General features: G+C 38.7%; 1 protein-coding gene across 2 annotated transcripts; it reads right to left on the minus strand.

The window, feature by feature from the left end:
- Nucleotides 1–4,690: 4,690 nt before the first annotated feature.
- Nucleotides 4,691–17,165, minus strand: LOC122670874 (probable inactive purple acid phosphatase 2). 2 transcript variants are annotated; one of them, XM_043867892.1, is made up of 3 exons: nt 17,041–17,147; nt 8,367–9,002; nt 4,691–6,021 (listed from the first exon to the last, which is right to left on the minus strand). In XM_043867892.1, exons 1-3 carry the CDS (start codon nt 17,125–17,127, stop codon nt 4,771–4,773), a joined length of 1,974 nt encoding a protein of 657 aa, XP_043723827.1. In that variant the 5' UTR covers nt 17,128–17,147; the 3' UTR covers nt 4,691–4,770. The 2 variants fall into 2 exon arrangements, with proteins under 2 accessions (XP_043723827.1, XP_043723825.1); XM_043867890.1 differs by lacking the exons at nt 4,691–6,021; nt 8,367–9,002 and adding an exon at nt 12,834–14,348 and having other exon boundaries at nt 16,414–17,165.
- Nucleotides 17,166–17,331: the final 166 nt, after the last annotated feature.

Consider the following 17,331-nt stretch of genomic DNA (forward strand, 5'->3'; position numbering starts at 1 on the left):
GCCGAATCCGATCTGTTTACATCCCTAGTTGGGGCTTGTAACATGTTTTACCTTCATAATACCTAAACATCGATGAAATGTGTAGATTGGTGTTTTGATTTAAGTATTTTTATACTAGTAAAGTTGCACGTGCAAATGCACGTGTTTTCTTTTTTTCATGTATGAATCACCTAAATGAACACCTAACATTTTAGATGTTTTACTTAAATAATAAAATTGATTATATAAACAAACATTATCTCTTATTTTTAATTTTTAATTTTTAATTTCTAATTAATAATAATAATTTCTTATTGAATTTATCTGAAAAAAGGTGAGAAAATTGAGTAGGAAACGATTGGTCCCTTAATTTTTATAAAAGAATAATTAATGTAACATTGAGGGGGGTTATTAATGGAGGAAATTTTAATTTAGCTGAAAATTATAACAATTAATAATTAATAATTAATGAGGGTATTTTCAAAATTATAACAATTAATTGAGAGGGGGGAGGTTATCGTTTGTTCAAGGAATAATGGATAATATTGTAATTTTTTTCCCCCGTAAGATAAGATGAGATTATTTTATATATTGGAAAGTGGGGTTTTATACATTGTTCAACGAAAAACTGGATTATTTTACTCTCTCTTTATAGTTTCTAACTTCTAATTAATAATAATTATCTCTTATTGAATTTATCTGAAAAAACGTGAGAAAATTGAGTAAGGAAACGATTGGTCACTTAATTTTTATAAAAGAATAATTAATGTAACATTGAGGGAGGGTTTATTAATGGAGGAAGAATTTAATTTGGCTGAAAATTATAACAATTAATAATTAATAATTAATGAAGGGTATTTTCAAAATTATAACAATTAATTGAGGGGGGGGGGGATTATCGATTGTTCAAGGAATAATGGATAATATTGTAAATTGTTTTTTGGTAAGATAAGATGGGATTATTTTATACATTGGAAAGTGGGGTTTTATACATTGTTCAACGAAAAATGGAATTATTTTACTCTCTCTTTATAATTTCTAATTAATAATTATCTCGTATTGAATTTATCTGAAAAAACGTGAGAAAACTGAGTAGGGAAATGATTGGTCCATTAATTTTTTAAAAGAATAATTAATGTAACATTGAGGGGGGTTTATTAATGGAGGAAGAATTTAATTTAACTGAAAATTATTTTATAAAAGAATAATTAATGTAATATTGAGGGGGGGTTATTAATGGAGGAAGTATTTAATTTAGCTGAAAATTATAACAATTAATAATTAGTAATTAATGAAGGGTACTTTTTTGGGCTTATTGATATTGTCGAAGGACATTTTTTATATGAAAAGATTTGCCATGACTTTTGAGTTTCTACATTTATAATATAGTGTGATATAAGATTTGGAATTTAAGCCTTTCATGTTATTCTCAACTACTAATTCTAATTTGCCAAAAGCAACTCATATGATATGAATCATTGACCCAAAATGGTTGACAAGAATACGTCCCATTAATAAATTGGTATTGTTAGGGTTGAGATACTTGGACACGATTAAGAGACATGTTGCATTAGGGTTGAAGCCAATTTGGATACAACTTGGAATTGAGACTTGGTAGCAAGATTTAAAGTATCGGTTGGTATCGTATCGATTGGGTGATTTTAAGAGACATATCGTATCGTATCGGAGATACGTGTCGTATTGTGTCGAAAATATATTTTGAATACAACAGACACGTATAGAAATGGTCAAGATACATATGGAAATACATTTTTGGAACAAAAAACAATATAAATAAACAATATTTAACAAATATCATGCATAAACATTAAAATGGAGAATAATATATTACCAAACAAGTGCATTAAATTGAAATTTTTATAAAAGATGAGGTTTCTTATATGTTGTAATCATCTAAAGCCATGAAGAGTATTGGATGATGCAAAGTTGCAAACAATGATGTTATAACACTCATTGATTCATTTTTTAGTTTAAAAGTGTAAAAACCAAGATTAAATGCAAGATTTTAGGTTCTTGGTTAAGAGTTTTCCTTCATTTTTCCGTTAGAACTTAGAATAGGAATTATATTGAGTCTGTGAATGAAAAATGTTTTTTTGTGGAATATATGTATCAAGCTTTATCGGCCGATACATATCGATACGTATTAAACCACCCAAAGAACCCTTTACCAAACGTATCTATGGTATCGATATGTATCGATCATATCGTATGATATCGACCCGTATTGACTGATATATTTCGATACAATCTAAGATAGTCCATTTTTTTTAAAGAGAGAAGTATCGATAATGTATCGTATCAATACCGACCAATACCGATATTGATATGATACTTTAAACCTTGCCAGTGAGCCCAATCCATTGCCACCCATCGTTTTCTGGTGGCTCTAGGTCTTGCATGGTTGGGATTCAGTCCGATTATTTCCCAGCCAAATAAATTCAGATCCAGAGCCAAAATTTGGTTGTGTTATTAGCAACTTGACCTGATATGATTTTGAAGATTGAACTCAGTTGACTGTTTGGACATGGTGGAAAATTGAGTTAGTGGATTGGTTTAAGATGGTTCTGTTGCTTGCTTTTCCTTTTGCCATGAAGGGTTTACTTTTATTTCTCTAATTTCTGCTTTGGGGACTTCAGAACATGAACAATTGGACCACTCTTTTTCTTCGAGTGCAGGTTTTGGCTTCTTAGCTTGTCCGGTTAAGTACCATTCTGATTGGTCACAGTTCTTTCAAAGATCTGTTTGTTTCTAGGTAAAAATGAATTAAAAAAATGACCCATTTGTTTCTAGGTAAAAATCAAACAAATGGAAATTTACTGGTACAATATTTTTTATTTTTATTGGGAAAAAGAACGTTACCTAATCATGTGCGGCACGCGATTCCTGTGCCCAGACACAGGGCCGTACGAAATGACCGCCGCATCTTTAGGGATTTCTGTCTTTCCATGGGGATACAATCTTGTGTCTGGACGTAGGGATCGCACACCACACACGACCAGATAACGTTCTTTCTTCATTGTAATTTTATCAAAGTAGTAAAACCTTATTTTATTAACATAGATTTTACCCAAATTTTTTGTTTTAAGATTTGCTTGTCACCAAGAATTTTTTTTTTGAAAGCAAGGGTTTATTTTGGCCCTTCTTAGTTTGTCTTGGGTAGAATCTAAGACAGATCACTCATATATTGTTGGCCTGCCCTTATGCTCGGGCGGTGTAGTTTGGGTTTAGTTTGTCTTACATTGTGCCTATAGACATTGAACCTTCCATTATCAAATGAATTCGAGGTTGGAATGTCTTCTCTATCAATCAGCCGTGAAATTATTCTCTTTGCATGTTCCTATGCTGGTTTCTATGGATATCTCAAAAAAACCTCATTTCCAATAAGAAGGTTTGGACTCCAATCGAAGTAATTCAATCAGCAGAAAAAGCGTTTTCGGAAGCATATTGGGTATTTGTACAGCAATACTCGAGGCTATCTCGGAAGGTTTCGAACATATCATTGCCAAATCGGATAATCACAAGGTTCTCTTATCTTCAAGAAAGCTCCAAGTCCTCGCCACTGTTCGTTCAATCAATTTTGGAAGACATCTTGCATTTGAAAGCGTATCTTATGTCTTATAATTTTCAATTTGTTCCGAAGGTGCCAAATGTCTTAGCCAGGATACAAGGAGGGTTTTGTATTTGTTGTATCCGACAGTTTGACCCATTTTTGATCCATGGATTTGGGCACAAGGTGGCCTATAATCCATGAAGGCTTCACATTTTCATATATAAATTTCCATTTACCAAAAAAGTACCATTTTGATTGGTCACAGTTCTTTCAAAGCCTTGTTCATGGACTTTTCAAGGCTTTATTTTACTCCCCTTGGCAAATTTAGTCAGTACTCAAACTTAGACATATGAACAAAGGACAAGGGGTCTACCTGTCCATGAAGTTTTAGGGTTGAGTTTCCTTTCACCCATGGAGAAGAGAGAATCTCCTCTCCACGGTTAATGTGACCCTGTGATTTGACTCTCATATTATCATTAATTCCTTCCTACCATCATTGTGTAGAGTCAAAAATACCTTTCATTCACCATGCTAAACAAAGGGTTCAGATGTCCATGGGTAATGAGAAATTGGATCCAAAAGTTCTAAGTCCCACTTTCTACTATTCCACTTTAGATATCTTAGAGCTACTATGTCTGTCTTCTGCAAATGATAATCGTTCATGCTTTTGTCAAATTACATCTAAAACCAATTTTATCCAGTCCTTGTATTATAAGGCTTCCCTTTTTTAGTTTAAAAAAATAGATCCACATTCAAAAAGAAGAAGAGAGTATAAATTATATGTTAAGGTGTAAAGCAATATTAAACTTGAAAGAGTGATTTCACAGGTTTTGGTACAACTTGTCTAGCTCCAAATGCACAATTGAGAGCCTGAGACCCCACCAGACTAGAGTTTGGTACAACTTGTCCAGTTCCAAGATGTACACTACAGACCCCTTCACAAGGTTTACAATACAATCCTAACAGTCTCAGCAAGGCACATTTAGCTTTAGAAACTTGTCAAGAAAGTATATATATTACATTTTACATATTTTACAGTGTTCTTCTCAAAACAGTACAACTTAACAAGTTCTATCACAGCTTTGGCCACCAACATAAAAGAGCTTCTCCACACAGCTGAAGAGGTGAGGAATTAACTCAATACAATTTTCTACTCGGAAATTTTGAAAAACAAGAAAGTTCAACACCAAAGATTCAGTGATTACCAGACAATTAGATTCTCATGCTTCTTCACTCTTCACTGGAATCCAGCTCTTCCTTGAAGCAGCTTCTCTCCTGGCATGTGATACGAACCCAACAACATATCCTATAAATACCCCAAGCACCAAGACACTCCCTACTTTCACATATGTTGAAAATTTAGACTCCATCACCTCGACACCACTGTTGCCACAATCACCACCACTAAGAACTCGGCGGCCTGGCGCTGGGATCTCAACCATGTCATGGAGCTTTCCATCATGGTTTCCTATGTAAGAAAGTGTGAGCTTCTCCCTCGTAGCATGAATCCTAGTGTACCCAAACTCACCCCCGCGGTACAAAGACCAATCTGGCTGGGGAAATACTGGGTCGTTAGGGTGGTCTGGCCTTGGCTCCCAGATTGGTTGCCAGTCTTGTCCCCCCATTCCAATCACAATATGCACTGGCAAATCCTCCCCATTGAGGTCCTTGCTCCCACAGGCGTAGTTCTTCAGTGGACAGAACCTCTCATACCTATGTACATGGCCCCACAGTGCTAGGGTCACCTTGTTATTCACAAACAAAGGTTCATAATGTTCAAGCATTCTCTCTCTCAAAGGGGAATCTGTGAACTCATAGCTTGTAGTGTACATGGGACGGTGGCCTTGAACAACAACGAAAGGAGTTTTCTTCCGATTAACAGATTCCAAATCACGCTTGATAAAGTTATACTGGTCGCTCCCTGGAAGGAAATTAGTCTCAGTGGACATATAAACAAAATGCACAACCCCCAAATCAAATGAGTAGTAGAGGTTCCGTGTTGCAGGAGCACGGGTCCCAGTTGGTGCAGAAGAGTTTCCAGGCATGTTAAATTTGAGGCTATATGGAACCCCACATTCACCCCCACCATCCGTACCGTACATCTGAGCCCAGTCAGGTTTCCAAGGCTGCAAAGGCCAATCATATTCATGATTGCCAATGCACACATGGTATGGGACCTTAGAAGCAACAGGTTCAATCTGAGTGAAAAATGTGTCCCACAACCACGAATAGCCTCTCGCGTAGCTGATATCACCAATGTGGGAGATGAAAGCAGGCTTGTCACCGAGTGCTTCAAGGTCACGAATAATCCACTTTATGGTTGACTTGCTTTCCTCTTGTGTGCGAAGAAAGGTTGAGTACGGAGCTGAGGTCCCCAGGTCTCCAAATAGGAAAGCAATTGTCTCATCTGAGTCTTTGTTTTGTGACACAAAGGTGTGAGTTAAACTCCAACCTCGTTCATCACTTCCAACCTGTAATGCAGATAATTTGAGAATTTAAAGTGATTTGAGTATAAAGTAACATTCTGATAGAATTTGTAAGCAAATGGAATTGCAGAATATTTGGTCACCAAGAAGAAAAAGACAAAAGAAAAGAGGAAAACTCATTTAAAAGTAGCATTTAACAGATTGACTGATTGACGCATTGAAGGTGGGATCACTCATTGATTGTTCAAAACTAAACGCTCTGAATAAGATAATAGCTGGATAGCTTTGAGCCCATAACCTGAACCCCTGGATTGGTCCAAACCACATCCATGGAGATGATTAGAGGAGAGCCTTCTTCTCATCCTCCCTCTATGTGAGAGTATATCCACATACACAGCATCACTTCACTAATCATATATACTCATGCATATTCAATATCCCACTGATGTAGAATTCCAGAAAGAAGAGATGATGGGCCTGTTAGTGGGAAACTAGGTGCGTTAGTAGGAATCTAACCTAGGTTCAAGTGGGAGGATCAACCATATCACTTCCTATCTATTTTCTATCTTCTTTTTTCATTCTCCTGCAATCCAGGTGGGTAAGTTCTCTGTTTCAGTTAATTTTGGGCTGCTGGTTGAAATAGTACAAGGAATCTGTGTCTCTAACTGAGGATTAATCACTGGAGGTCACTGCAGAACTGATGCACACAATACTCACTGGCGGCACCTCTGTTTAGGTGTTTATTTGGCTGCAACTTTGAAGCACTGTTATCTCCACATCTGGCCCTTGGAATGCTGAGATATTTTGGGGGTTCCTAATTGATGTTCATATACTGCCTTCGGGCTTCGACCCAAGTTGGGGCTTGATCTGGGCTGTGGATAGTAAATTACAAATGGTTACTAAATTCTGATATCTAGTTTCTATTCCATTGTGTTGATGAACTGTGAATTCTGGCCATTGGTTGAAGTTGATTCTTTCATATTGTATTCTATTTGATGAGTGGAGAATTTGTTTCTAATTCTGGAACGCAATTTCTATTTTGATCAATGCCCGTATCTTTATATCCAACAATTGGATTGCAATACAACTTCAAATGGTTTGAAGTACTAAGGGAGACCTAGTTTCGGTAGTAATTTGGCATTGATCTGAGTTCTATTTCGGGAGTGATCGAAGATCTCCCACTGCTGGTTTGAGTTCCTACGATTCTGTTCGTGGGTGGGATTCTGAAATCTACTATGTTGTTAGATTGAATCCATTACAAAAATAAACTCAAAGATATTCATCCCATGACCCATGTAACCCATTGGACACTCAAATTAAGCCTACCTAAAATCAAACTTGAAACATAGGTTCAGTTGGACTTAAAAAGAAACTAAACCAAACCCAAATCAACAGGCCCGTCATTTCTTCTTGCTGGAATTCTGCATCACCCACCCCCTAAAAAAAAAAGAAAAAAGAAAAACCACACACCACTTATTAACCAGATTATGGATGTTGGTGACAAATATAAGAATAAGCAAACAGAGTAATTGAATTGATGGGCATATCTATATGCAAAGGATTTGGATTTTGAGTAATATAATTTACCAAATTGGAAGTCCTTCAGTAATGTTCAGAAACAAAAAGGAGTGATGCTAAACATGATACACTACAAATTGAAAATATATTTCTTTGAACGAGTAATCAAGCAACAAAGCCAAGTAAATTGGGTTTAGATAATTCAGTTGGGGACAATAGAAGCAGGATGAATCAATCTGACAGGGAAGTTGAGAAGGCCTTTAAAATGATCCTCGGATGAAGATTTTCTAATCTGATGAATAGAGATCACCACAATCATAGTATCCAACAGCAATAAAGCTAATTTTCCATTCACTATGGCAGGTGGTTCCTAATATATGAAAGAACAGATAGAAATCCAATTATCAGAGTTCCATAGGTGGTGCATGCCCATGCAGTTAAATCTAAGAGGTTCCCACAGTTAATTAAACTGTTATGAATAGAAATCAGTGGACCAGTTGGCATAAGAAGATACATCAACATATTAAAAAACAAATGAAATCCATACAACCATATGTGACTACCACAAGCCACAATCAAGTATTCTGTATGAACCAAAAAAGAGAGGCAACTCCCAGTACAACAGAGAGGTGGAGTAAGAATAAACAGAAGCATATTTTTTTAACAAACAATCTCTCAAAAACTTAAAAGAAAAAAAAACCATATTTATGAATTCCAAGCTATGAAAGTGGGTACAGAAACAAGAAAAAAAAAAAAAAAAAAATTCAATCACCACAGCTCATTGTAAACAAAATCAGCTACAGACCTACAGTATGAATCATGAAAGGCACGAAAAAGGTAAAATAAGAGAAGGAATGAGAAATTCATCTCACCTTGTAATAGTACCTCCTCCCGTACTTCAAATTCCTCATAACCCCATCATGAATAAACCCAGGATCCCTCCACCCAATACTCGCATTCGCCGGTGAATCACACATATCCGACTGCTCATACGTCCTCACTTCCGTCTCAGCAACCTCATCCAACTCATCTTCCCTCTCCCCATACTTCACAAGATTCTGCTTCCCATCGGCCGTTATAAACATAACCCTCATCTCGTCATCCTTGTCCGTGAACGCCAAATGAATCTGTTCGGGCCCGTGACCACTCTCGAAGCCCAGCAACTCCGATTTCGCCAACAGATGCTTCGTTCCTGGCAAAGGGTTGTGGTCCTGATCGAGTCGAGATCGGTCCACCTCGTTGTCGGTCCATCGGAAGATACGGAACTGGTAAGGAGAGCGGAGATTGACAAGTGGGAGATCGACAGAGCACGAACCCGACTTCCATTGGTTGCAGGAGGACAAGAAGACGTAACCGATGAAGTTGTCGTCGGAGGAATTAGGGGGTGAATAGATGCCGAGCCAATCGAGATCGGATGGCGAGTCTATGCCTGTCCATTGGACTCTGACTGAGTCGCCGGATTTGGTGAGGGTCTTGGAGCTCACAGATATGGAGACAGAAGAAGAAGATGTGGGTGAGAGAAGAGTGAGGAAGAAGAAGAGAAGGGTTGTTGTTGGAATTGGACGAGGCACAGCTAAATTTAGCAGAAATGAGAGACCTCCGCCCCTCTGCATCTTCATCATCCGCTCCTTTGTTCTCTTCTTCATTGGTCCAATCATCATCAGTTTATCAGTCTTTGCATTAAATGCTAAAAGTAAATCTTAAATAAGAAATATATGCCACGTGGCAAGGCTATGTACGTGTAGTGGTACTTATCCGGTTCCATCGATGATACTATATTTGTTTGTTGAATGTGGGGACAGATCTGACCCCTTCATGGAGTGTGGATCTCATACCCTAGTGGTGGAATCCACACCTTCATGGAGAGTTCAGATCTGTTCCCACCCATCTCCATGTTGGGGGGGGGGGGGGGAGTTTATCCGAATTCTTGGTTGAGTATATGCTTTGGCAAGTAGGCCTTAGAGTTCTAAAATGCGTCATAATTTTAAAACCTTCATAGCAAATAAGGAAATCATGTAGCATATATGTGCACTCCATTTTTATACCGTCAAACAATTTAGGATTTTCCATGGTTCTACAATCCAAATGAATGGGTAATTGGATACTGTGCGTAGGAGAGTGAGGCTGGGGGCGAGGGACCGAGGGACCGTAGAGAATCCAAGCCTTTAGATGAGGGAATAATAGCATGATATGGTACAATCGATCCTGATGGTAGATAATCAGTTTTGGCTTTTGAATACTAGTTAAGCACATGACTACATGAGACTATGACAATAATGATATGTTGAAAAGGATCAAAGAGAGGTATCGAGGTCCTCTCTAGGGACCCCAACACCCAGGGAATGCCCAGTGAGGCATCCAACGACGCTGGGCTACTAGGCACATAGGGATGTGTACCTAGAACGCATCCTGACGCGCCCAACAACCCAACGCCATTAGTTGCCTCATTGTACACTCCCTAAGCGCTAGGCTCCCTAGAGAAGGGGCGGGGGGTTACTCTCCTTGAAATACTGATGATTTTCTTTCCTCTCAAAGTTTCAGTTTTTCATAGGATTCATTGGTTCCATGGTAGATATTCCTCAAGCTTCATCACTAATCTTGTTTTTTTTTTTGGGGGGGGGGGGGGTGGAAACATAAAATTCACAAGATTGATTTCTATTAATAAATAAATATATTAGAACCAAACACAATAACAAACATCTTCATCCTCTCTGAAGTCTAGAAGTAAACCAACATTAATAGTTCATATCAACCCTTTTTTCTTCCTCTAATAAACAAGAGAACCAAATTAAGGCCGAGAAAGTGACTATTAGTTACAAAGACCACCATTAATTACTTAATTAGTGACTAATGAGCACTTAAAGAAACTAGTTACACGGCCAACTACATCCACATAAAGGGTGGGGAAAAAATCTTATCTCCCCAAGACACAAACGATATCCAACCAGACAAGCCCCAAGGCAAAGTTGGCACTATGGATTGGAAATAGAAATACTATAGTACCTCTCACATATCAAACTGCCTCTTGATAACTCTCATATATTGTTGGCCTGCCCTTATGCTCAGGCGGTGTAGTTTGGGTTTAGTTTGTCTTACATTGTGCCCATAGACATTGAACCTTCCATTATCAAATGAATTCGAGGTTGGAATGTCTTCTATCAATCAGCCGTAAAATTATTCTCTTTGCATGTTCCTATGCTGGTTTCTATGGATATCTCAAAATAACTTCATTTCCAATAAGGTTTGGACTCCAATCGAAGTAATTCAATCAATAGAAAAAGCGTTTTTGGAGTATTACGGCAACAAGACCCAATCCAGTTCTCACACCAATGGCTTCAAACTGGACTCCATCACGGGCAAATGTCTTGAAAATTAATTGTGATGCGAGTTAGATTAAGGGTGTTAAACGGTCCGGTTTCAGTTAAATGATTCAGTTCAGATCGATTTTGACTGCTTGAGGGTAGAAACCGTAATCAGACCGTTTAACTAAATGGTCTCATAATCAAAACTTGGACAGTTTGGTAAACAGTTTCGGTTAAATGGTTCTATACGGTTTACACGGTTTTGATTAGACGGTTCTATACGCATTTTCTACTCTATTTATTAATACTAGTTATTAGTTAATAGTTATTACATATTGCTTACTAAGGTATTAGTTTTTTTTTTTGGAAAAAAAGAAATCACTAATGAAGAAACATGACTGCTTAATAGTTGCTACTTGCTAGGTTTTGATTTTTTGTTTATAAAAAAAACAAACACTTGTTAAGTTTTTAAACGGTTAGACTATTTGGTTATAATCAGTTTTAATTGGATTACACAATTAAAAACCGTTGGATTAATCGACCTAAACCGAACCAAATCGATTAAATAAACGGTGTCATTTTTAAAACCATAATCGGACCATTTAACTAAACGATTTGCCTTTCCGGTTTAAACGATTTGGTCCGGTTTAAACGATTTGGTTCGGTTTCGATAAACGGATTCGGTTTAGTTTTGACACCCTTAAGTTGGATAGCCAATTCAACAAATGAGGTATTGATTATATTGGTTGAAGTCAACAAGGTAGACTTTGCTTTGCAGTGTCTAAGCCTCTCTATCATTTGACTCTCCGATGGTGGGTGAAGCATATTGGGTATTTGTACGGCAATACTTGAGGCTATCTCGGAAGGTTTGGAACATATCATTGTCAAATCGGATAACCATAAGGTTCTCTTATCTTCAAGAAAGCTCTAAGTCCTTACCACTGCTCGTTCGATCAACTTTGGAAGACATCTTGCATTTGAAAACGTTACCTTATGTCTTATAATTTTCAATTTGTTCCTAAAGTGCCAAATGTCTTAGCCAGGATACAAGAGGGTCTTGTATTTGTTGTATCCAACAGTTTCGATCCATGACTCCATGAGGGCTTCACATTTTCATAACTAAATTTCCATTTACCAAAACAGTACCATTTTGATTGGTCACAGTTCTTTCAAAGCTCTGCTCATGGACTTTTCAAGGCTTTATTTTACTCCCCTTGGCAAATTTATTCGGTATTCAAAGTTATAGACATATGAACAAAGGACAAGGGGTCTACCTGTCCATGAAGTTTTAGGATTGAGTTTCCTTTCACCCATGGAGAAAAGGGACCTTTATCGCCTACGGTTCCTGCCCAGTACAGTTCCTACAATTCTCTAACAAGGGGAGGCAAAATGACCATTCCACCCCCTGACCAAACACTCTGCCCGGGTGGGATCCACCCCCCTCTTGTTAGACGACTATAGGAACCGTACCGGGCAGGGAATCGTAGACGATAAAAATTCTGGAGAAGAGAGAATCTCCTCTCCACGGTTAATGTGACCCTGTGATTTGACTCTCATATTATCATTAACTCCTTCCTACCATTATTGTGTAGAGTCAAAAATACCCTTCACCATGCTAAACAAAGGGTTCAAATGTCCATGGGTAATGAGAAATTGGATCCAAAAGTTCTATGTTCCACTTTCTACTATTCCACTTTAGATATCTTAGAGCTACTATGTCTGTCTTCTGCAAATGATAATCGTTCATGCTTTTGTCAAATTACATCTAAAACCAATTTTGTCCAGTCCTTGTATTAAAAGGCTTCCCTTTTTTAGTTTGAAAAAAAAAGATCCACATTGAAAAAGAAGAAGAGAGTATAAATTATATGTTAAGGTGTGCAATATTAAACTTGAAAGAGTGAACCCTTTCATCTAGCTCCAAATGCACAATTGAGAGCCTGAGACCCCACCAGACTAGAGTTTGGTACAACTTGTCCAGTTCCAAGATGTACACTACAGACCCCTTCACAAGGTTTACAATACAATCCTAAAAGTCACAGCAAGGCACATTTAGCTTTAGAAACTTGTCAAAAGAAGGTATATATATTACATTTTACATATTTTACAGTGTTCTTCTCAAAACAGTACAACTTAACAAGTTCTATCACAGCTTTGGCCACCAACATAAAAGAGCTTCTCCACACAGCTGAAGAAGTGAGGAATTAACTCAATACAATTTTCTACTCGGAAATTTTGAAAAACAAGAAAGTTCAACACCAAAGATTCAGTGATTACCAGACAATTAGATTCTCATGCTTCTTCACTCTTCACTGGAATCCAGCTCTTCCTTGAAGCAGCTTCTCTCCTGGCATGTGATACAAAACCAACAACATACCCTATAAATACCCCAAGCACCAAGACACTCCCTACTTTCACATATGTTGAAAATTTAGACTCCACCACCTCAACACCACTGTAGCCACCATCACCACCACCACCACCACCACTAAGAACTCGGCGGCCTGGTGCTGGGATCTCAACCATGTCATGGAGCTTTCCATCATGGTTTCCTATGTAAGAAAGTGTGAACTTCTCCCTTGTAGCATGAATCCTAGTGTACCCAAACTCACCCCCACGGTACAAAGAAAAATCTGGCTGGGGAAATACTGGGTCCGTAAGGTGGTCTGGCCTAGGCTCCCAGATTGTTTGCCAGTCTTGGCCCCCCATTCCAATCACAACATGCACCGGCAAATCCTCTCCATTGAGGTCCTTGCTCCCACAGGTGAAGTTCTTCAGTGGACAGAACCTCTCATACCTATGTACATGGCCCCACAGTGCCAGGGTCACCTTGTTATTCACAAACAAAGGTTCATAATGCTCAACCAATCTTTCTCTCAAAGGGGAATCTTTGGACTCATAGCTTGTAGTGTACATGGGACGATGGCCTTGAACAACAACGAAAGGAGTTTTCTTCCGATTAACAGATTCCAAATCATGCTTGATAAAGTTATACTGATCGCTCCCTGGAAGGAAATTAGTCTCAGTGGACATATAAACAAAATGCACAACCCCCAAATCAAATGAGTAGTAGAGGTTTCGTGTCGCAGGAGCACGGGTCCCAGTTGGTGCAGAAGAGTTTCCAGGCATGTTAAATTTGAGGCTATATGGAACCCCACATTCACCCCCACCATCCGTACCGTACATCTGAGCCCAGTCAGGTTTCCAAGGCTGCAAAGGCCAATCATATTCATGATTGCCAATGCACACATGGTATGGGACCTTAGAAGCAACAGGTTCAATCTGAGTGAAAAATGTGTCCCACAACCATGAATAGCCTCTCGCATAGCTGATATCACCAATGTGGGAGATGAAAGCAGGCTTGTCGCCGAGTGCTTCAAGGTCACGAATAATCCACTTTATGGTTGACTTGCTTTCCTCTTGTGTGCGAAGAAAGGTTGAGTACGGGGCTGAGGTCCCCAGGTCTCCAAATAGGAAAGCAGTGGTCTCATCTGAGTCTTTGTTTTGTGACATAAAGGTGTGAGTTAAACTCCAACCTCGTTCATCACTTCCAACCTGTAATACAGATAATATGAGAATTTAAAGTGATTTGAGTATAAAGTAACATCCTGATAGAATTTGTAAGCAAAAATTGCGGAATATTTGGTCACCAAGAAGAAATAAGAGAAGAAAAGAGGAAAACTCATTTAAAAATAGCATCCAACAGATTGACTGATTGACACATATCGAAGGTGGGATTACTCATTGATTGTTCAAAACTGAACGCACTGAATAAGATAATAGCCGGATGGCTTTGAGCCCATAACCTGAACCCATGAATTGGTCCAAACCACATCGATGATTGAGGAGAGCTTCTTCTCATCCTCCACTCTATGTGAGAGTATATCCACATACACAGCATCAGTTCACTAATCATATATACTGATGCATATTCAATATTCCACTGATGTAGAATTCGAGCAAGAAGAGATGATGGGCCTGTTAGAGGGAAACTAGGTGAGTTAGTAGAAATCTAACCTAGGTTCGAGTGGGAGGATCAACCATATCACTTCCTATCTATTTTCTATCTTCTTCTTTCATTCTCCTGCAACCCAGGTGGGTAAGTTCTCTGTTTCAGTTAATTTTGGGCTGCTGTTTGAAATAGTACAAGGAATCTGTGTCTCTAACTGAGGATTAATCATTGGAGGTCACTGCTGAACTGATGCACACAATACTCACCAGCGGCACCTCTGTTCAGGTGTTTATTTGGCTGCAACTTTGAAGCACTGTTATCTCCACATCTGGCCCTTGGAATACTGAGATATTTTGGGGTTCCTAGTTGATGTTCATATACTGCCTTCGGGCTTCGACCCAAGTTGGGGCCTGATCTGGGCTGTGGATAACAAATTAATGATGGTTACTAAACTCTGTTATCTAGTTTCTATTCCGTTGTGTTGATGAACTGTGAATTCTAGCCATTGGTTGAAGTTGATTCTTTCATATTGTATTCTATATGATGAGTGGAGAATGTGATCTTTGTTCGATGCTGTTCTGCTGTATGGTTGTGATGTTATAGCTGTTTCTAGTTCTGGAATGCAATTTCTATTTTGATCAATGCCCATATCTTTATATCCAACCATTGGATTGGAATACAACTTAAAATGGTTTAAAGTACTAGGGGAGACCTAGTTTCAGTAGTAATTTGGCATTGATCTGAGTTCTATTTCGGGAGTGATCGAAGATCTCCTACTTCTGGTTTGAGTTCCTACGATTCTGCTTATGGGTGGGATTCCGAAACCTACTATGTTGTTAGATTGAATCCATTACAAAAATAAACTCAAAGGTATTCATACCATGACCCATGTAACCCATTGGGCACTCAAATTAAGCCTACGTTAAATCAAACTTGAAACATAGGTTCAGTTGGACTAAAAAAAACTAAGCCCAACCCAAATCAACAGGCCCATCATCTCTTCTTGATGGAATTCTGCATCACCCACCAGTTCAGTTGGACTAAAAAACACTAAACCAAACCCAAATCAACAGGCCCATCATCTCTTCTTGCTGGAATTCTGCATCACCCACCCCCTAAAAAGAGAAAAAAGAAAAACCGCACACCTTATTAACCAGATTATGGATGTTGATGACAAATATAAGAACAAGCAAACAGAGTAATTGAATTGATGGACATATCTATATGCAAAGGATTTGGATTTTGAGTAAAATAACTTATCAAATTGGAAGTCCTTCAGTAATGTTGAGAAACGGAAAGGAGTGATGCAAAACATGATACACTAAAAATTGAAAATATATTTCTTTGACCGAGTTATCAAGCAACAAAGCCAAGTAAATGGTTTTAGATAATTAAATTGGGGAGAATAGAAGCAGGTTGAACTCTCAGTACAACAGAGAGCTGGAGTAAGAATAAACTGAAGGATATTTTTTAACAAATAATCTCTTACAAACTAAAAAGAAACATATTTATCAATTCCAAGCTATGAAAGTGAGTACAGAAACAAGGAAAAAAAAATATTCATTCATCACAGCTCATTGTAAACAAAATCAGCTACAGACCTACAGTATGAATCATGAAAGGCACGAAAAAGGTAAAATAAGAGAAGGAATGAGAAATTCATCTCACCTTGTAATAGTACCTCCTCCCGTACTTCAAATTCCTCATAACCCCATCATGAATAAACCCAGGATCCCTCCATCCAATACTCGCATTCGCCGGCGAATCACACATATCCGACTGCTCATACGTCCTCACTTCCGTCTCAGCAACCTCATCCAACTCATCTTCCCTCTCCCCATACTTCACAAGATTCTGCTTCCCATCGGCCGTTATAAACATAACCCTCATCTCGTCATCCTTGTCCGTGAACGCCAAATGAATCTGTTCGGGCCCGTGACCACTCTCGAAGTCCAGCAACTCTGATTTCGCCAACAGATGCTTCGTTCCTGGCAAAGGGTTGTGGTCCTGATCGAGTCGAGATCGGTCCACCTCGTTGTCGGTCCATCGGAAGATACGGAACTGGTAAGGAGAGCGGAGATTGACAAGTGGGAGATCGACAGAGCACGAACTCGACTTCCATTCGTTGCAGGAAGACAAGAAGACGTAACCGATGAAGTTGTCGTCGGAGGAATTAGAGGGTGAATAGATGCCGAGCCAATCGAGATTGGATGGCGAGTCTATGCCTGTCCATTGGACTCTGACTGAGTCGCCGGATTTGGTGAGGGTCTTGGGGCTCAGAGATATGGAGACCGAAGAAGAAGATATGGGTGAGAGAAGGGTGAGGAAGAAGAAGAAGAAGGCGAAGAAGAGAAGGGTTGTTGTTGGAATTGGACGAGGCATAGCTAAATTTAGCAGAAATGAGAGACCTCCGCCCCTCTGCATCTTCCTCATCCGCTCCTTTGTTCTCTTCTTCATTGGTCCAATCATCATCAGTTTATCAGTGTCTGAAATAAGAAGTATATATGCCACGTGGCAAGGCTGCGTACGTGTAATGCCACGTATCCGGTTCCATCGATGACACTATATATTGTTTATTGAAGGGAA

This window comes from Telopea speciosissima, chromosome 8, assembly GCF_018873765.1.
Source record: "Telopea speciosissima isolate NSW1024214 ecotype Mountain lineage chromosome 8, Tspe_v1, whole genome shotgun sequence".
Lineage (NCBI taxonomy): Eukaryota > Viridiplantae > Streptophyta > Magnoliopsida > Proteales > Proteaceae > Telopea > Telopea speciosissima.

Coding starts and splice junctions, on each gene's coding strand:
- LOC122670874 (XM_043867890.1), bottom strand. CDS start 17,127: ATGCCTCGTCCAATTCCAACAACAACCCTTCTCTTCTTCGCCTTCTTC. Junction 14,349..16,413: donor GGAGGAGGTACTATTACAAG/GTGAGATGAATT, acceptor TCTGTATTACAG/GTTGGAAGTGATGAACGAGG.